Source organism: Eleutherodactylus coqui, chromosome 1, assembly GCF_035609145.1.
Source record: "Eleutherodactylus coqui strain aEleCoq1 chromosome 1, aEleCoq1.hap1, whole genome shotgun sequence".
Taxonomy (NCBI): domain Eukaryota; kingdom Metazoa; phylum Chordata; class Amphibia; order Anura; family Eleutherodactylidae; genus Eleutherodactylus; species Eleutherodactylus coqui.
Window position 1 is genome coordinate 469,484,710 of NC_089837.1, and position 21,831 is coordinate 469,506,540.

Sequence of the window (21,831 nt, forward strand, 5' to 3'; positions counted from 1 at the left end):
TTAGGAGTTTGCTGATTGGTCAGTGATGAATATAGTATAAGCTAGAGGATAGGCTTCAGTGAATATCAACCCTCAGGGCACAGAGGTTGTTTGGAACGTATAAAAAAGAAGTAAAAAACTTTATGTTTATCAGCTGACCAAGTGTAAATGACCCATAAACTTGCTAACCGGCTACCTAGTATACCCTTTGTGTCCCAGTACCATACATATGATCAGGAAATATTTTCCATCACTAGAAAACACTTTGTTTAGTCAGTCATTATCATCATGTAATGGAGTTCATACTGGCTTCATACAGTAAAAACCTTGTGTAATTATCATATTAAAGCAGACATTAGGCCCCAAATTTCTGTAAAAAGCGGTGCAGGGTATAATGTGTTCTTAACTATTAAAAAGTAGTGATTAGTGATTAAGGTGTGATTGTTCCCAGCAAGAGAAACCAAGTAATCTTGTAGATATGATACTTTTTAATGGCTAACAAAAATACATGATGTTATAGCAAGCTTTCGAACCTCTCAGGATTCTTCCTCGGGCATAATGTGGCATAGTGATTCTTCCTCAGGCATAGTGATTAAGGGTGGTAGCTATTCCAGGTCATTTTGATTAACATTGCATATTGTTTATGACTTAAAATGTCCATGTGGTCTCCATTAATAGGAGAGACTATTCAAAATATGTGATAGAATATCCCAGCATAAATCAACTGTATGCAGTAAACTACTTAAAGGAGTTTTCCCATGACTCCACAACCACTCTGTACTTCCTAGTTACTGTTAAGAAGGAACTGTGATTGCTGCAGCCACAGCAGTGACCTTCTATAACTAGTGATTGGCTGCAGCAGTCACAAACTGCTTCACAGTCACTCTGTCCTTCCTGATTCCTGCAGGTCAGCAGGCATCAGGAAGGAGAGAGTGACTTTAAGCAGTTTTAAGTATTGAGAAAACCCCTTTAATACACCTGTATTATTTAGTTTCTAGGAGAGAGGGCATACCTCTAATCAGATTCATTTCCAGCCATATGTTTCCCATCTACATAGAGGTGGTGATAGACATGACAGATTGAAAAAGAGACAGAGAGATAGCCTGGAAGAAACTGTCTAGAGCCCATGTCACCAAATGGCGTAAAATTATGACTTTGACATAGGATGGATTTAAAAGATACTTCCCTGCCCGCGACCGGAAATTAACTGCTATTTTTCGCTTGCAGTGGAGAATCGCAGAGTGCTCTATTTGGCATGGAAATTGCACGGATGGCTTCCCTTGCAGTCAACAGAAGCCGTCCGTCCCGCAGCACCTTCACAGTGAGCACTGCAGAAGTATCGAGGGAATCCGCATCATAGCCTAGAAATGTTGTATCATGCCCTGCACTGCGCATGCACGCAGGCTGGCCGGCCAAGACACTCACGGTGGATCTGGACAGGTGAGTATGGGTCTCTGGTGTTCACTGCCGGGGCATTGGGTCTGATTCCGTTGCGAGATTTCGCAGTCGGAATCTGAACTGGCCGTAGGCATGAGGCCATAGGATGAGGCCACGTGTCTCAAGTTTGCTGTGACGCTTTGCCAAAATTTTAGGAAAAATTGACAATTAAGCATAACAAAGCTGCTATTTTTAGATGTATCCTAAGAAGGGGCATGGCATCAGAAAATAGAGTAGCAATTTCTCGCCCTTTCACTAGTCCAGCGCTGCCAACTCAGTCCCCACTGCTCCATTTGCCGCTGAAACAGGAAGCAGTGACATCACACTAATTGCTCATATAAAGCACTGCAGCAAATTGCTGGTCTCAACAGTCATGTGACATTCATGCACCAGACCAGTGGTTAGCTGTAGCAGTCATTTAAGCGATGAACATGATTTCATGTAGCTGTACACCAGTCATCAGATGGCATTAAAGAGAGTAAGGGTAAATTCACACAGGGCGGAAATTCCGTGCACGCTGCCACAGGATTGCATTAGCTAATGCAATCTTATGCAGACAGCTGCAATTTGACTGCGTGAAAACTCGTGTGGTAAACAAATCGCGGCATGTCCTATTTCTGTGCGAGTCACGCAGAGGCCCACACAGAAACATTACCCCTGACGTGCCAGCTCTGCTCCACGCACATAGCAGAACGGAGGAGACACCGGAGGAAGTGAGCCGCGGGGGGCGGCAGGGGCACGGCTCGCATCCTGCTGCGAGACTTCTCGTAGCTGGATCTGACCCCGGCATCTGCTTGAGGCCTCAGATGTCTAACATGTCTAGCCAGTTGCATCAAAGTATTATATCACATGTGCAATTTTCATAAATTTTACACACTTTGAACCTTCCCATCAAACCATACATCTGGCAACGATATTGATAAATCTCCATTGCTCTTATTTCAGCAACCTAAAGCAGCTGGAAAATTTGTAGCAGAAATTTCCACAACTTAAAGAAAATCTGCCCCATGCATCTGCAAAAAAAGTTTTCAAAAATCACCCAGCTACGCTGAAGAAGCAAACTGATTCAGATATATGGAAGAGATTCTTCAGTTGCAGACAGTTCTTTAAAGAATCTGCTGTGTGATAACATGCCCTAAGGAGGCTCCTGTTCTATTAAGTAACACCACTGAAAGTCTGTCATTTGTCTCTACTGCCTTGTCTTCCCTATAACTTAATCTTTCCAGAACCGAACCATCTTTCCTCCATCTTCAGACATTCATATATCTGATATTATTTCTACTTGCTCCTCCGTCATCCTTCCTCATCTACAAGCCCACTGTCCTGGGGTTATACTTGACACACAACTCGCTTTTAATAAACTGACCACTAAGTGTAGGTAAACCGTCAAATGTTCAAATGTTAACTTTCATCAGCAACAACCATTAGCTGCAGGCATAAATTCAATCAGGTATGTGTCTAGACAGTGAAGAGAAGCTAGGCACTGTGTTAGCACAAACAAAAAAAAGTGTTATTTCTGTCAGAAAGAGAAACAAAATAACATTCTTGCAGATACTGTATAATGCCTTTTAATGGCTATGAAAAACAGAAATGTGTGCGTTCATATATACTTTTTTCCATGCCTGATGAAGAGACCTAAGTAGTTTTAAAAGCTTGTTGTTACATCATTCCTTTTTTTTTTGTTATCCATGAGAAAGTATCATCTACAAAATTATTATTTTGTATCTCTTTTGGACAGCAATAACACTTTAGATAGCGAAAAGAATGGATAGTGACAGGTAAGGTCTGTCTATTGGTGATGACTAGGTTCGGGTGTCGGCGCGGGGGAGCGGTGAGTAGCGGCTGTCAGCAGGAGGGAGCGGGGGGGGAAAGAGGGAGAGAGAGATCTCCTATCCGTTCCGCCGCGCTCTCCCCCGCAGCTCCGTGCCCGCTGCCGGCACCCGAACCTTCCGTCTCGAGCGGGGAGATACTCGCTAAAGGCAATGCTCGCTCGAGCAATTGCCTTTAGCGAGTATACTTGCTCATCTTTACTGATGACACTAAAGTGTGCAATAGGGTTAATATGCCTGGTGGTGTCTTGAACATGGAAAACAATTTAGTTTTACTGGATAAATAGTCAAAACAATGGAAACTACAGTTCAATGTTTCCAAATGTAAAATAGCACATTTGGGAAGAAAGACTGAACACTGTATCTGCTGTTATGTGTTATCCAGGACTTCAGAAGGCAAGGATTTAGTCCACAGTGTGGTCAGGGGAGAGGAAAAGCAAGTAGGATGCTCAGCTGCTGAGTTAGGGATATAACCAGTAGAAAGAAGAAGATTGTGATCCTGCAGCATACAGCTCTGGGGAGACCACATCTGGAATATTGTATTCAGTTCTCGAGACCTCATCTACAGAAAGATATTGATAACAGAACGAGTCCAAACACAGGCTCCAAAAATGGTGGAAGGACTCGAGATCAACCTTTTTTAAGGAAAGACTTAATTTGTGTAGCCTGGAGGAAAGAAGGGAGAGGGGGGACATGGTCTAAACCTTTACATATGTTAAATGTATAAAGAAGATTCAGGAGGGAAGTGTTTTTATTAGGAAGTTAAACATCTGAACATGGGGCACAGTTATTACACTGTCAATACATGTGCTGGGGCCGCCTGTGGTTACTTTGCTCATAACACAGAAAATACAATTCAAGCATGTCATAGAAGTTTTCATTGTCATGCCTCAGGACCAAACTGATGCTACATAAACTGAGGTGTTTGGTCTTCATCTTTGACGCTTCAATGGATATTTAGACCCTTGACTCCCTCGCAGACATGGTCAGAAAGTAGCCAAAGTCAAATTAACAGGTGCAAAATTCATTACCAGGGGGAGAAATAGTAGTAAATTCTGGGAACAAAGGCAGTAGTCAAGTCATAAGAGTACGCAATGGAATTGACAGCCCAAAGGATGAGACAAACGAGCAACTAGAGGCATAAGCCAGAAGTCAGAAAAACCTGTGTAATAGTAAACTAACAATGACTATAGGTGGACACAAGTATAAGGGACACTTAGGTACTGTTCACCTTGCCAGACACATTTAGATGAATGTAGCAGAGATGGGTAAAGGCCAATGGGATGTAGCTGGAGTCTACAGGCAAGCAGAGGGGGAAACAATAACGTTGGAAAAAAGTAAAATGGAGTTGCCCTCACTTGGTGTCCAAAAAAGCATCTCTTTCTGGCACAGGTAGATGGCAATATAGCTCTACTTTGTACTGTACTGCAAAATGGTGCCACTAAGCAATCACAAAGAACATATTCTTTAGTAATACACCTACTGACTGGCTCTACTTGCTGCCAATTTGATGCAATGATTTACAATCATGCCTGTGTCAGTGCAAGTTGAATTTGGTTTTAGGATAGACTGATCTAGCTAAAATAGTGTAACCAGAAGTTCTACTGTATACATAAGAGTGCGCAAAAGCAAAATTAGGCCACCTGCAGACGTTCGGGTCGGATTCCGCTGCGAGAATTCTCGCAGCGTGATGCAGACCCGTGCCCCTGCAGAGGCCTGTGGCTCACCCGCTCCCGGCGTCTCCGAAGCTCTGTGATGCGCCGGCTGCCAGATGTGCAGAGTGGAGCCGGCGGCTCTTCACTGACGTTTCTGTGTGGGCCTCTGCGAGACCCGCACAGAAATAGAACATGTCGCAATTGGTTTTCCACGTGTGTCTTCATGCAAACAAATCACGGCTGTCTGCCCAGGATTGCGTTTTTTAATGCAATCCTATAGCAGTGGCCACGGGCGGAAATTCTGCGGGAAATCCTGACACGGAATTTCCGCTCGTGTGCAGGAGGCCTCAGACATACCCTGATCATTGGAGGAAAAATGGAAAAGAAAATTTTCATTGCATGGCAAAATGGAACTGATGTTGACAGGTAGATAACCGATCTACAGTAACAGATGTAATTTGGTGATTGTTCCAAAATGCCTCAAGTATTGCAGAAGATTTACCCAGCAAATTGCCCCATGAAGTAATAATATTAATAATAATCTTTTTTTATATAGTTTCAAAATCTACTGCAGCGCTTATAAAACAGGGGAGAACAGATACAAAAACCACGGTTACATAGTAATCAGTTGATGGAAACAGTAGGGGTGAGGGTCCTGCTCCAACGAGCTTACATATTACAGATAATGGGGTGATACAGAAGGTAAAGGGCTGTAGATGTGCACAGTATGGCGAGGTGGAGAGTGTGGGATGCTATACACAGACAATGGTCAGACTTAAGCCGTGTGGTGGCTAAATCGGTATGGCTGAGGGGGTGGTTGTTTATGGTTACAGAGATTGCAGTCAGCAAGGACAGGGAGCATGGATTAGGGGAAATAAAGAGGGGATTGGTTTAGAAGATGTGGTATACCTCCCTGAAGAGGTGCGTTTTTAGAGCACGCCTGACGTTTTGTGTGTTGGGGATTGCCCAGATAGTTTGGAGTAGTGCGTTCCAGAGGACTGGAGATGCCTTGGAGGTGGGAGTGAGAGATTTGAATTAAAGGGGCACTTAATCTGATTTCATTAGTGGACCGGAGGGTGTGGACTGGGTGTTGGATTGAGATGAGAGAGGCAATGTAGGCTGGAGCGGTGCTATGGAGAGCTTTATGGATGAAGGTAGTGAGTTTAAATTGAATTCTGTATTTGACGGGCAGCCAGTGCAGTGACTGGCACAGGGCAGAGGCATCCGAGTAGTGGGTGGACAGGAAGATGAGCCTGGCTGCAGCATTCCCGATAGATTGGAGGGGGGAGAGTCTGGTGCAGGGGAGGTGGATCAGCAACGAGTTGCAATAATCTTCTACTCATAAAAAAATACAATTTTCAAACACTGCAGCTATATAGAAAATAAAAAATGTTGACGGTAAACAAAAGGAAAATTAGTAACTCTCGGAAAAAAGAAGGAAAGAAAAAAGAAAAAAAGGGGGGTGGGATAGCTCGCAGAAAAGAAGGGAAACCCTCTAGTAGTGACAAGTATATAGCTGATTAAAGCCTCACTACGTGTCATCAAGATAAGGGCCCCCATCTAGGGCCTCCTCATGAACCCTTCGAGACACATCTCTCTACCATTCTGTTATATTTTGGAACTCGGGAGAGTCACGGAATGCATTCCATAGTACATTTGAGCATGCAGCCTCAGAACCCTCGTCACCAAACTCCTCCATATACATTAGTTGATTCAGCTCCTGGATAAATTCCAGAATTTAGGGGGTGACACTACTCCGCCAATGGCGTGGGAATACAGCCCTGGCCGCAGTGACAGCGTTTTAGCGATGTTCTTGAGGTGCAGCTGACATTTTCAGGTGAGAGATTGGATGTAGGGGGTAAAAGAGAGATTGGAGTCAAATATAACCCTAAGACAGCTGGCGTGCTGTCTGGGAGTTATGGTGGCGCCACACACTGAGATGGAGATGTCAGGAGGAGGTCGGTTAGTAGAGGGCAGAAACAGGAGTAAGTCAGTTTTTGAGAGGTTCAGTTTTAGGTAGAGAGAGGACCAAGGAGGAGGGGGCTGAGGACCAAGCCCCGGGGGAACCCCGACAGCAAGGGGAGGAGGAGGGGAGGTAGAGCCAGCAAAGGAGACGCTGAAGGAGCGGACAGATAGGTAGGAGGAGAACCAGAAGAGAGCAGTGTTCTTTAGGCTGATGGAGGTGTAGTATATTGAATGTTGCAAATTAATTTATGAAGAATTAAATAATTAAATAAGTCGTAAAATGGGCCAAATTTATTAAGGATCATGTTTTGGCGTAAAATACTGGTGCATATGTACCTTAGCCACAAGGTGGCATAAGGAAGAGGAATGTGTTTACCATGAATTGGTAGATTTGGCAATTTCTTATATGAGCCATTTCGATAAAGTGCAATTGTGCTAATTTTGATTATATAAACCATGAATCTTATAACAGCGTTGTTACATTTCTCTCAATGTATTCCATGTTCCATATACTGTACTCATACATTTACAATAATAAAGGAACAGTACAATGCAGTTCTAACAAAAAGTGCTTCACAATTGTTATTCTAAAACCTACTGTACATAACAGGAGAGATGACTGCGCTCCCCAATCAGCGGCTCAGGAGTCACATGTAATTCTCAGGCCCCTTACTTAAGGCTGCCCAGCTACCCTGTTTCCCTGAAAATAAGACTTACCTGAAAATAAGCCCTAGCCTGATTTTTGTGGTGGCTTGAAATATAAGCCCTACCCCAAAAATAAGCCCTAGCTACACTACCTGAAAAAAAGAATACAGGTCCAGGTCTTCCCGCTACTCTCCAGAGGTTCGGCACGGTTCCCACAGTCCTCAGTCATAAATCCCATTTCCAGGAGTGAAGGCTGTGATTGGTTCTTCAACCGCTACTCAGCCAAACAATGCAGCTCTGGATAAACCAATGTGATGGCTGTGATTGGCCGCGGTTCAGCTAACTCATAAATTCTGCGTCTACAATGCAATGGCTGTTGATTGGTTCTTCCACTGCTGCACAGCTAATTAATGCAGCGCTGGATAAACCAGTTACAGCCATCGCATTGTTCATTCAGCACTGTATGGATTGGCTGAGCAGCGGTGAAGAACCAATCACAGCCATGGCATCCCGGAGGTGGGATTTATAAATCCCGTAACCAAGGACTGATGTATGAGTGGCTGAGGACTGCGGGAAGCGCATTGGAGCTGTGGAGAGCAGTGGGAGGGACCTGGACCAAGCCTGCTAGCTAAGTATAAGACCTCTCCCGAAAATAAGACCTAGTGCCTCTTTTGTTACAAAAATTAATATAAGACGGGGTCTTATTTTCAGGGAAACATGGTATTAGCAGGTGCGAATACTATTGTACACTACTGACACCAGTGAGGTTATAATGTGCCAGTTAACACTAAGGTAGAAGTCAGTATTTGGTCATATCTTTAATAGTTTTTGTACCTTTAAATATTTTATGGCTCATCAATACTTGTCATATTGTATTTGAAAATACAATATACATAATGCATATCATCTAGACCATCTAATAAAAAAGCACAGAAACCCCACAAAACATTGCAAGTCCTCTACTTATTATCTGTAATTGCCCCAAATGCATTAATTCAAGATGGCAGTTATTACCATTTATCAGTAGTCTGTGCATCTACAAATATTGACAACTTCAACCTGAAATAATAGTATATGGTGTTCTATGATTTGTAGAATATAAAGCTTAAACATTCACACTTATAGTCATGGTGCAGGAGTGTCTTTTGCATTCTATCTAAGGCCTTATGCACACAAACGTGAAATTCACATGAAAATCAAAGCAGCGCAGGATTTCCTTATTCTCCCCTGCAGGCGAACCCCGTCTCTTCTGGATTCCCACATAGCAAGGAAAGAGTGGGGCGTGGCTAGCCTTAATCTCAGCCGGGCTGGAGGGATATCCCTGCTGCAGCGATGTCGAGGGTTCGCCTGTAGGGGAGAGTAAGGAAATCGCCAGCAGCGCGATGTTGAAGTTTGCCTGCAGGGAAAAATAATCCCCAGCAGCACGGGATTTCCTTATTCTCCCCTGCAGATGAACCTCGACAATGCGCTGCTGGGGATTTCCTTATTCTCCCTTGCAGGCAAACGCTGTCACTTCAGGATTCCCCCATAGCAAGGAGAGAGGGGGGGGGGTGTTGGGGCTGGGGTTTGGAGGAGGGTGGTGCTAGAGGGGCGCGACTAGAGAGGGCAGGGCTAGGGTCTCTTCCAGGGTTTCCCCCATAGCAAGGAGAGAGAGGGTGGTTCCCTCTAGCCCCACCCCTGCACTCGGGAAGTCCTCTAGTCCTGCACCCCTCTCTCTCCCCACTACAGGGATATCCTTATTCTCCCCTGCAGGGGAACCCTGGCTGAGATGGAGGGAAGCCCTGCAGAGAAGGGGGTTCCCCTGGGGCTTTCCTTCACCTTTATCTCCCCCCACTGCAGGGAGAGAGAGGTTTCTCTGCAAAGGAATTCCTTCTTTCCCTGCTATGGGGAATTTCTCGACAGCTGAACAGCATATTTTAAATGTCTCGCTGTAAACTCCTGTTAGTCCTCTTATCCCTGCGGGGACTAACAGGAGCTTACAGCGTAACATTTAAAATGTGCTTCTGTGTTTTGCCTTGCGGCAGCACTCCCTCCCCTCTTATCCCCCATTCCGATTGTTTAGAGGTTTAAAATAAACAATCGGAATGATTACTTAATCAACCTCCCCCCTCACCCTTGTTATCCTGCTCCCATAGGAGTCTATGGAAACTCCTGTGCATCACGCACCAAAGATACGTCAGGTCCTATCTTTTCACACAGCAGGAAATTTCAGTTGCAGGATTTCAGTCGCGCATGTCCTATTATTATTTAGGTGTGATTTTTTTTTTTTACGTGCTCAAAATTCTCCCAATCTGAACGTTTTCATAGGAATCCATTGGTTCTATTGGCCGCAATTTTTTTGCGCGGGTAATACAGCGGAATAAGAGCGTTTCACGCTCGTGTGAATGAGGCCTAAGGGTGTACTCACATGGGATGGGGGCATATACACACGACTCCAAATACTGTAGGTAGAAAGATTCTGCCGCACCGCCACTCCCGAGGCCTGTAGGGCCTTCCCTGATTTGAATGACAGTCATGTGACTATCCACGCAGCGTGGCACATGGCTGGTCACATGACTGTCATTCACTGAAGATCCTTTACCCTGCACAGTTGTACTCGCAGCGTTGTACTCATATGGTTGTGTGAACGAGCACTAAGGCCTCATGTCCACGGACTTATCGGTAAAACACTGCAGGTTCCCCCGCAGCATTAATCTGGTATTTGAACCCATTAACCCTTTCCAATCCACTGTCTGACGTCTGAAGACATTATGATTTAAGGCTGTACAGCTCCGATGTTGGAAGACGTCCATCGGGGTTCTCTTACTGAATATTGACAGCCTCTCTGCTGTCGGAGCCCATCCAACGTGTCACCTCATGCAGTACTGGCTTTAGCCAGCATATAGCGCCATTGTATAATGGCAGAAAAAGAGTAAGCCCCCTAGGATAACCAGGATACAAATTGGATCGGAAAGGGTTAATTAGCTGTATGTCGCAACATTTAGCAAAAGACAAAGTTTGCATTTCCTTGCACCACAATTTTATACTTGTAGACCTCACTGAGAGACATCAAACGACACCTCACACGACATGACCACAAACCGGAGTCTACACTAATTTTTTTTCCACGCGCCACGGCGATTTCAGTACCTCAAGATGGCGGCGCTATTGCATCACCCTGTAGCGTCATACCTCGGTCAGACTCATGTTGTTAGGTACATTGTTCATTCCTCTTTACAATGACATATTTAACACGGTCGTCGGACCTCTTGTTCAGAAATACATTATATTTAAAACTTTTTGTAACGCTCACGTACGTATCGGAAACAGAAAACGTATTCTACAGCAAACTTTTTCACATTTTTTTTAATAGAAACAAGTAAAAAAAACTGTCTTTCACTGAAATCATCACGACCCGTAGTATTACCTCCAATGCTGTGCCCGCGGGTGAACAGTAAGGCCGCCTTCACACTGGCGATAAAATCGTGCTATTTTCGTGCGATGCTAGAGTGAGTGAAACCGCAGAATTATGAAACCAATGATTTTCAATGGTTTCCATCGAGAGATGAGCGAGCGTACTCGGTTCGGGTGTTTTTGCACTCGAGCACCGCTTTTTCCGAGTAACTGACTACTCGGCCGAAAAGATTCGCGGGGGGCGCCGGGCGTCGTGGTGGAGCGGGGGGGAACAGTGGGGAACAGGGGGGAGCTCTCTCTCTCTCCCCCCCCCCCCCCCTCCCCTCTGCAACCCCCCGCTCACCCCCGGCGCCCCCCGAATCTTTTCGTCCGAGTAGTCAGTTACTCGAAAAAAGCGGATCTCGAGTGCAAAAACACCCGAACCGAGCACGCTCGCTCATCTCTATTTCTACCACATTTGCGACGTTTTCACTCATGCGATGTTGCGAGAGAAAAAAATCCTATCTTTCTGCATTTTGCGTTTTTTTTAAATCTCCCATGTTTCCCTATGGAGCCTCCTTTTTATCACATCGCAAAGAACGAACTTGTGGTTTTTTCGTGCAATGCGTTTTTAACATTACAAAGTCCTATTGACTTCTGCGTAAAAAAAAAAACATAATGCAAAAATCGTGCAAGAAAATCGCAAGTGGCAGTAATGTTTTTGCAGAAAAAGCATTGCGGAAACACTTAAAAATTTAGTGAACAAAATTGCAATTTTGCCGTGATTTTCTGGCGGCCATATCGCGATCGCCAGTGGGAAGGAGCCCTAGGGCCAGCTGCGCACCAACAGGGATCCCACAACGGAATCGGACCCTGTACTCGGCCGGTGACCCTGCAGACCTATCATTTCTTGTCTTCCTCTGAACTGCGGATGGTCCAGCCGGCTCGCCTTCAGACATGCGCAGTACAGATTTACGTGTTTATCTTTCCCGCATCATCGCCTAGCATGTCAATTACGGGCGGGCCGCGGGTCGGACAGCTTCCGTTGACTTCAATGGAAGCTGTCCGTGCGTAGCCCGCACGAAAAGGAAGCAGTGTATGATGCAGTCACTTTGAGCGGACATGCGGATGCTCCATTTCCGCGGAACGCTGCCGATCGTCCACGCAGGAGACAATCGCGGATTCCACAATTCCAACCGTTAGTAGCAGTAAAAGCGACGCAGGCAAGTAGAACCATTTTTTATTTTCGGACGTTTCATGAATAGATTTTTTAACCATTTCCTCACGCCCTGCGGGTCGAATGGTCCCTGACTACTGTGTGACTGGACGTGATGGCACTAGGAGGGCTGGATGCCATCCATCTGCATTTCAGTGCCCAGTGCAGCTCACTCCGAGCCCCAAAGAGGAAAAGGCGTGGAGTGACTAGAGAGCAGCTCGCCTTTTGTTGCTCGGCCCATTCGCTGCACACACAGGGCTTATGCACTGGAATGTAGTTAGATAAACACTGCATAGTAGAAGCCCGCCTTTTTCAGACTGCCCACAGCTCTGCCATCCAATCTGAGGCGACGGCGGTTTCAAGGCTCCCCGATCACACTGCCCTGCTCTAGGAAAACAAAGCTTAATTTCCACGAAATCTTTTATTTTCCCCGCTCTGACGATCGTAGCTTTTAATTGTAAGCCAAGTTACGTTCCCGGGGTGCAGCTCCAAAGAGGATTGCAGGGCAGAAGAGGCTGATCGGGGAAGGTTGTTTATCTATAGTATTGGGGGGGCCTTGAAACAAACAGCCGATGTCCTATTTCCTCTGTTGTTTTGCTTCTCTTTAGTCTGGATTCTCCATGTTGAACCAATTCTGATATTTGGGCTGGGACCTTGTATGTATAGGCGCTATAGGGGATGTATATAGCCTTTTATCCCCAGCTGCAAGGGACACTGTTATTGTGCAAGGGAGGATTGTATAAGTGAGGGGGGTCAGGGATTTGCAAAAAAAAAAAAAAAAAGGGGGAAGATCGCTGGGGTGGAGATCTGCAGATCAGATCTGGGAAGACGAGAATCCGCACTGGATCCGTGCAAGTATTAGATGGAAAGCAGCTGTATCATCACCCAAGTGCAGAGAGAAGAGCCTCTGGTGCATCCAAAGCAAGGTAATGATGCTGTGGGCGACCATTGCTGCCATCTGCACTTGTTTATCTCCCATGCTTCATGTTGCTCTCCGCTTGTCATGGAGCCTAAATGCAGCCTGTGCCTCTCTGTTTGTTTATCCCTTTGCATGTTTTTTTTTCCTCCCCAGTGTTATGATTTTGCAACATTGTATCTATTTTAGAATGTTTGATTTTTTTTTTTCTCTTCTTTTTTTGCAACATTGTAATCTGATCTTTCTGGTTAGAAGGAAAACAAGTGAAGACCCCTCCCTGTACGTAGGGGTGTGAGCAGGACACATTTTTAAATAATGCTTTTCCTCTTGCAGCCTGATTATTACTAAACCTGTCATTGTTTGAGCTGAACTTGTATGTATTCATGTTGACACCCCCCTTTTTTTTAAGGGGGTCTATGGTTTTTAGTTGATGCCTCAACTGTTGATGTTTGCAGTTCTTCTTCTTCTAATTGGTCCTTTTTGACAGGTATTGCCCTAGTAGAGCGTTATTGGAGGTATTTTTGGACCTTGCTTTTTTTAAATTTTTTTAAATTTTTTTTTTAATTTTTTTGCTAACTTATTATATTTGGCAACCAGCAAATATAACTCAATATTTTATTCTAGATATTCTACAATATTCTATTAGATTTATTATAGTCTGTATGGTTTCAGTGATCCGAATAACACATATCAGACGATTTAATATGCTTTTGATGAAGGTTATAATAACTTTGCTCCACCTGTGTTGTTATATAAAGACCAAGTGGCTTTTATTCTAGTTTTAACCAAAACAAACAAGCCGTTTCCCAGAATCGTACAGGTATCTGCAACTTCACGTCTCTCGGATGTAACCTGGCTATTTCTAAGGAGCAATCGCATTTATGGGTTTCCTTCATCAGATTTATCTATACGTAATTTGCGATCAAGGGGGGGGCAGGAAAAAAAGGGTTCGTGCTAAGCTCCAAAATGGATTCCTTGCATCTGTTTAGTTTGTCGGTGCCATGTGATGGCTGTCTATATATACAACCGCTAGTTGCTGAGCGTATCCAAGTCATACGTTTTTGTCATGTCAGCTATGGATGTGAGTGAGCGTAAAGGGGTTAACACGAAAAAATTGGTAAGCTATCTGTGCGCCAAAAGAGGTCGCGTTATGTACAGATTGATGTTCACACGCTCCCTTTGATGTGCACTTATCAGGTGCAGCTGTTTGTACAGATTATTTAATGCAGTGCCATTAACCATCTGGGATGTTTTCGCCAACTGCTACAGGTCGTTTACATTTGGCACAGTGTGCCCGCTGTTTGATTTTTCTCTTCCTTTTTTTTGGGGGGGGGGGGGGGGGGGGGAGTTTTTTTTTTTTTTTTTACAAATATGGTGTTTTTCTAGATTGGCGTAAATGAGCATTTCATAACATTAGTTGACAAGTTGTGACAGGACAGCCAGAAGGTTCCCCTACTGGAGCGATGTTTACAGTAAACCTCATGGAAAAAGGGTTGGCATGCTTCATCTTTAATGACAAATAGGTGTCTGCATATAGTAGATTCTCTCCCTGTTTTTAAAAAAAATCATTTTTATGATTGCTCGTTACTTTGACCACTATAAAAGTATTTGTGTTTTCTAAGTGCTCCCGTGCTATTATGTGTGTTTCATGGTATGGCACGTGATATTATAATCATATATTATTATTTTTTTTATTGATGAATAGACTGACAATCATGGAGTTCATAGTAGAGGGGGAAATAAGCAGACTTCAAGTCGATTTGTCCCTTCCAAATAAAGTGAAAAATGTATGTCACTCTTGAAGCATCCCTGTGGGATGGGGGGCACCTGTTCCTGTGTTTCCTCTTGTTATTGTGCAGTCACTTACTCAGGAAAGGAGGTTGGACGTGGGTGGAGCCTGCGCACCCTAATTTCTTCGTATAGTACGGCACTCGTATAAAAAAAAAAAAAAAAAAAAAAAGACTAACTTTGGCGGGAAAATACTCCGTTATGTTCCATTATTATCTATCTTCACACCTAATTTTCCCGTGATGTTTGTTTGTTCCCTCGTTTTTTTTTTTTTTCAGCTTCCTCTTTCTTCTCGATGACAAACCTCTCTGCAGAAAGATAACAAATGTTTGCCTGTATTACAAGGAAACGGCTACTGAATAGTTTGCAAATCTTACATTCAATGTCTGTGTTGCATTGTGAGACTTTTTTTCTGTCAGTCATGATCACACTGAAAGGGAAATGCCAACAGAATTAAATTTAAAAAAAAAATTTTTTTAACCCTTACAACAGCATTTATTGATGGTTTGTGGAAGGGTAATGCCACAATTTGCAGTTTTGTTGTAACCTTTTGCTACAGTTTTCTGAAACTCACGCAAACAGTGATACAACCAATACCAATATGTAGATTCGCCTTGAACATTAATGTTAAAGAGGACTTGTGGGACTGACTGCATCCCTTTTTAGGATATGTCCACACATGGCAGAATTTGCTGTGGAGTGTCCACAGCAGATTCACAGTGCAAACGCATATCTACACCATTTGTTGCGGATTTTGGTGCAGACTTCAACCCCCTCATTTTGAAGAGGTGGAATCCATGCCACAAATCCACTGCAGCTAATTATCATGCTGTGGATTTAAAATCCGCCCGCCTGTAAATTTCTGCACAGATTTTTGGTGAATTTTCTCCGCAGCATGTGAACAAGATTTTGAAAATCTCATTCATTGTACTGTAAAAGCAGTGGATTTTCCAGAATCCACAGCAAATCCGTGGACATGCCCTTAGAGCTGCTGTCCTGCAGACTCTTTAACCCTTTCCAATCCACTGTATGACGTCTGAAGACATTATGATTTAAGGCTATACAGCTCCGATGTTGGAGGACGTCTGTCGGGGTTCTCTTACTGTATATTGCCAGCCTCTCTGCTGTCGGAGCCTATCCAACGTGTCACCTCATCCAGTACTGGCTTTAGCCAGCAGATAGCGCTGTTGTATAACAGCAGAAAAAGAGTAAGGCCCCTAGGAAAACCAGGATACAAATTGGATTGGAAAGGGTTAATCTATTCAAGGGGGGCAGTCTTTATCCCCCAATGTCAATCAAACACATCAGCTGTTAACGCTAAGCAGTGGAAACCACTGACATAACCGTAGACTAGTCTCTTATGGTAGCTGGTGCAGGCGAACAAGGGAGCCTATAGGGAAAATAACAGCAATGGAGTCAGAGGGAGAGTAATTGTAAATGTATTCCGTCCATCCTGCTTGTTAGGGGAACTGACAGGTTTTATTTAAGTGTCCAGCAATTACATTACTAGATTAAATCATGTTATGTTAATTAATAGGACCAGTTTAACGGGAATCTTCCATGTTTGACATGCTGTCTGGCATGTGTGTAGCGGGTGTTGCATGTTATATTAGTGTAACAGGAGGAACTGAGCAGTTTAATCATATATAATTTGTAAAAATGATTCACTATTCAACTTGGAACCTTTTTGATCATCCTCTAGATTTAGGACTCCCGTGGGCTGTCCTATTGACTTAATATTGTATAATTCACCTATATGGGAAAGGCTTTCAAGTATTGACTACTCACTGGACTTATAAACCCCGAGTTAGCGGGGACCAATCAATTCCATTCGATAGCTTTGTAGATACAATCTAATCTGAGCATATTGATATACAGTATGTTCAACTTGATGGTTCACTTAAAGCAAACCTAGCACGTTACATACATTTTGCTGTTGATCCACTCTAACTAGAGACAGATCACCCAGAGGAGCATGAATGGCCTTATAAGTCTCCTCACTCACCTTCTAGGTGCTCTCCCTAAGGAGAAAAGATAGCGTTCCTGACTCGCCTTACAGGCCTCTCACTAGTCAAGCCAGAAACCTACTACACACTGATGAGGGGCAAACAGCAGTCTGTGTATGGATTCTGGCTTGGCTTTCAATTCCCAGTCATTGTTACAAGGCTTGTATAAAGAGTCTAACATTGATTCGCAGAAATGTTGCCTTCCAATAGGTGGCGCTGCAGAAATATTGTTCCATTTTCCTTATTTACCTTTGGTAATCTGACAGCATCTGGACTTGCCATTTAATTCCAGGTGCTGGCCAGCAATTAGTAGTGATCCATCTACAATTAAAGTGGATCAGTCCTAATGTGTATGCGCACCTTTTTAATTGGGTGTAACTCTGACAGTAGGTAACTGCATTAATGGCCATTTCCTAATACATATTTATCAAACTTCCGTAGTGCTCAGATAATAGAGCAAGGAGGTTATAGAATTGATATTCCCATTCACCTGCCTGTTGCCAGATTGTATTCAGTTTTATGGCATTGTGTGTGTGCTGCGCCACAGACATAAAATATACAACTGCCCGTATTCTGCTGATGGATTTGCAGGGCATGTTGGGAATTTTTTTTGCTTGCCCCTCATCTAGTTATCTGTATTACCAGAAAACTACAAATTGCAAAGTGAGCATTTTTGGTATTAAATATCTATTGGGGAATTGCTGCTTGTGAAGATGAACCTACGTTTTGGTGATAAGTCTGAGTCAACAGTTAATTTTCTGTTCTCCTCGTTGGCAAAAGAGTGAACACCTATTGAGCCCTAATAATAGACTAGAACATAGTATGCTATGTATGTGATCTGTTACTAAATAACAATGTGTCACATAAACAGGATACTTTGTATCAGTCCTAGTTATAACACAGGTACAGTAAACCCCCACGTGAACTGGAGAACACATGTGCTGACATGACTTGCACTATGTGAGGATTGCTGTGTACTTTCTCACACAATAGCTCATTCTTTTGCTAATGAGTGGGCAATCCAGGATTATTAGTGACTTTTCTGGCTCATGCTATTTAGCTAGTCTGGATGATGTGATCTGATCGTTATTAGGTTCTTTCTGACCGGAAAATAACCATCTCATTGATGTGCAATCTGTGGCTCCCCAGCTTTTGCGACCTACAAGTCCCAGCACGGTATGAAAGCCTTTAGAGTTCTGTGTTCTGGGACTTGTGGTTTGTGAACACCTGGAGATGCAGAGGTTGCAGAACACTTCACTAGATGTTCCCAAATTTGGTATAAATCATATGCGTTCCATAGCTATTCTTAAAATATGAAATCTAGCAGTGCACAAGGTATTTATCACAAGACCTCTCGGGGACTTATGACGTATGCAATGTCTGCCAACCTCCTGCAATAAAATTATGCCATTCTGGGGGTGTGGCTACTGTGCATACAGAATTATGATTGGGGAAGAGGCTATAATGCATCTGTACTACTCAAACACTGAAGATCAGAGAAACTTCTATTCTCTACTGTTTGATTTGATAGCAACATCCAAAAGGTTGATTACAGTATGTAAGGGCATGGACAAAGGTGGGCTTACTTTTGGTAGGGGCATCCCTAGGATGCAATAGATGCCAATGTCTGTTAGATGGGTAGAGAATGCCAGGCCCATTATAGGGTTCTGAAGTTGTTTGCCTCTGTTAGGTCAACTTGAGTGTACGTATGACCTAATGGTTACCAGTTTAATTGTCGATACATAGGCTAGTGTACTGGTAGCGAAAAGTTAAGAAACCAAACACAATGAGGAGACTTTATCAAGGTACTTGCGGCAGTTTTCTGGTGTTTAAAGGAAAAAGGTGCAAATTTTGGTGTGTTTTGCATAAAAAAAAAATAACTTTTTTCAGAATTTTATACCACATTTACCACATTTTCCAAAAAATGGACAAGCACTGATCTATTTACTATCATTTATGTCAAAACTGGTGAAAATAATGTAAAAACACATTTTGGTGCATCTTGCTCTATTTCTCTTACTAGCAGGGGCATCTCACAGCTCGTGCGGCGAAAATTCCTGTGTGCGTTCTTATTGCATAGCTGTAGAACACAGATGGGTAATACGGCTGTGTGGATGGAAGCTTAGACTAAAATTTGGCCTGGTTGTCAAGGGGTTAAAGAATTGTACTGTTTTTATACATGTGGGTTTTAAATTCTGGTTGAAGACAAGACCTCATCTGCTGTTATGTAATGGGTTAATTTCCTCATGGAGTAACTGGAGACGTTTGACGCTCTGTGCAAGGCTCACTGGCGTCTAAGTTCTGGCGATGCCAAATAACTGTTTCTAGAAATCTGCTTCTTGTCAATCAGTCAAGTATTTCTACGTCTTTGGTATGTTATCTTTATTTGGTAACTTGTATCCACTGAGGTTTTCACTTGAATCAGAATACTATACAATTGTGTTCCTATGGGGGAAAAATATATACTTGTGTATAAATATTGTTGCAGATACTTTCTATGTGGGGTATAAAAGTCCAAAAATGTTGTTAATCTGGCTCTCGGTTAGGCCAAACATTGCTAATTAAGTAGCGAGACGAAGTTATAAAATTAAAGTGGCATTAGAGTATTTTATGCTGGCATTTTATTAGGCTTTCTGGAGGTTCCGTACCTAAGTTTTAATATATGCATATGTGTGTATGGCAGTTTATAGCTTGTACCGACCAGACTTGTACAGCTGGAACTATGCTGTGTTCACGTCATTCACATGCATATTTAAAGGGTGCTGCCAGAAGTATACAGGATCCACTTGTATTGAAAGCCGTAGCCGACTTTTCAATACAGTTGAAAAAGTTATACTAGCCAAAAGGCCACTGTTTGCATACGCCCGGCTAAATAAATATTCACATCTTGAGAATTTTGTGACGTATGCGCCAAACATAGCTCCCGAATGTGTTATGAACAGAGCCAAAGGATGGCAGCTATGATTATCCTCGCTCTTTTTAACTTATTCACAATACAGTTGTTCTGTTAATTACTCTCCTTGTATCTACCAATTACCCGTTCTTTTCTGCCCATCTAGTATAATGGGTTACTTCTTATAACATGTAATGAGCAGAAAGCATAGCGCATATTTATCCAGCAGAAGAATAAGAATAATGCAAGTAAGAAAATGGCTTAAATCTGCCTGCAATCCCGCATCACCATCCACAGGGAGCCCTGCGGATTTTGGTGCGGAATTCCGCAGCAGCAACTTCCGCTGCAACTGGGTGTAATCATTCTGCCCGTGCGAAGACTCACTAAAGTGACCCTCTGGGCCTGGGCAAACAAAGATGGCCGAACCGTTTCTCTGACTACCTGATGTGCATAGTATGCATTGGTAGTCTAAGGGTGCACCCTCGCATAGCAAAAACTGCTTGCGGCTAAGGCCGCCTGCAGATGGCCTGGTCGGATCCCGCTGCGATGCGGTCCCATGGCCCCTGCAGAGGCCTGCAGCTCACCTGCTCCCAACAACTTTGTCTCCTGCTATGCACTGGCTGCCGGCCAGTCGGCGCATGCACAGAGCGGAGGCAGCCCATCACCACTGACATTATAGAACATGCCGCGATTTGTTTTCCGCGTGTGTTTTTTTTCACCCGGACAAATCGCGGCTGTGTGCATAGAACTGCGTTTTGCAATGCAATCCTATGCATGCGGGCACGGGCGAAATTCTGCAGGAAATCCTGCTGCAGAATTTCCCCCCCGTGTGCAGGGGGCCTAAGACTGCACACAGCCAATAGCTGCATGATCTTGTCCATTCATTGAGCAATGCCTGTTCCTGTGTAAGAGCACAGGGGCTATTATCATTGTGGCGGCCTGTTGGACAGGCTGTCCCGTGTAAAAGAGCCCTCGTGCTAATGACGCATGCTAATAAACAGCGTGCACTATGTAGTCAGAGAAGTGGTGTGGCCATCTTTGTTTGTCCAGGACTAGAGGATCACTTTAAGTTAAAGGATTACCCTTGTTGGAGCTGTAGTAATGGACAGAATGATGCCTGTCACCTATTGCTCCAAGATGTACATTTGCAGTGGAGGACAAGTGTCTATTTCACGTGTACTCCATAAAGGCCAGAAACAAATGAGATGCTCGGTTGTTCTGCTCCAGCCTCCTTACATTAAATGATGCATTGCTTTCCTACTTCTGTTGCTATAGCTTTATTAGAAAGCACGTCCCGCCCCAGCGCTGCCTTCCTATTGACACTGTATCAGTTCCGCTGCTGGTTTCCGTACTTCTGGTCCGTGTTGACTTGAACATCTTGTGACTACTGTAGCCTATCGCTGACCATGGCAGTGACCTGATCCCCGCTGAGGAGTCACAACATGCCTGAGTCAACACTGTCCAGGGAGTACAGAGACCTGCAGGGAACCCCCGCAAAGCTTCAGATTGTGAGCGGCGGTGGGTCGGTCAGGTGAGTATTACTATTATTTTGAAGGGGTTCTAAGTGTTTTTTTTTTTTTTTTTAAATGCTAACTGGTAAGACAACCCCTTTAAAAAGGAACTCTGTTGTGCTGTATATATGACAACGTGGTCAGGTTGCAGGGGTTTGGAGGGTGTAATTTCCATGCCAGATTCGCCTTACCGGCAAACGTTCTTTAGAGCACTTCTACGCATACAAAGACATACCTTTGTTGCTATTCATACCCTCTTCATTCCCGAGGAAAATTAAAGTTTAATCCGATATGCAGTTGACCTGGCAAGTTCTCTGCTTGTTGCCACGTAATTCCACCCAGCTCCTCCATCTTTTACCTAATTGCATGGATGTCAATCAGAAGACATTCATGACGTAACGCACCTGCACACAGAAATCTCACATACGCCACTCGTAACCCAGTGCATGCCAGGAATGCTATGGACAGCTGGTCACAGATGTATTGCATGGACGCCAGGCTGCCAAGCAACAGAGGATCTGCTGGTTTTCTGTGTGGAGGTAGTTGACGTCATGAAGGTGTTCTGATTGCGGGGCTGTCGCTCAGGTAAGTGGGGAGGTCTATGTGGTGAGAACCGGAG

The 21,831-nt window shown here is 43.8% G+C and overlaps 1 protein-coding gene across 1 annotated transcript in view; it reads left to right on the forward strand.

Annotated features, from left to right (window-relative positions):
* Positions 1-12,490: 12,490 nt before the first annotated feature.
* The window catches only part of CTDSP2 (CTD small phosphatase 2), a 42,289-nt gene continuing 32,948 nt past the window's right edge, over positions 12,491-21,831 (forward strand). The window contains exon 1 of the mRNA XM_066584386.1: positions 12,491-13,024. Within this exon, the coding sequence (XP_066440483.1) occupies positions 12,961-13,024 (64 nt within the window). The 5' untranslated portion in view covers positions 12,491-12,960. The remainder of the gene's footprint in view (positions 13,025-21,831) is intronic.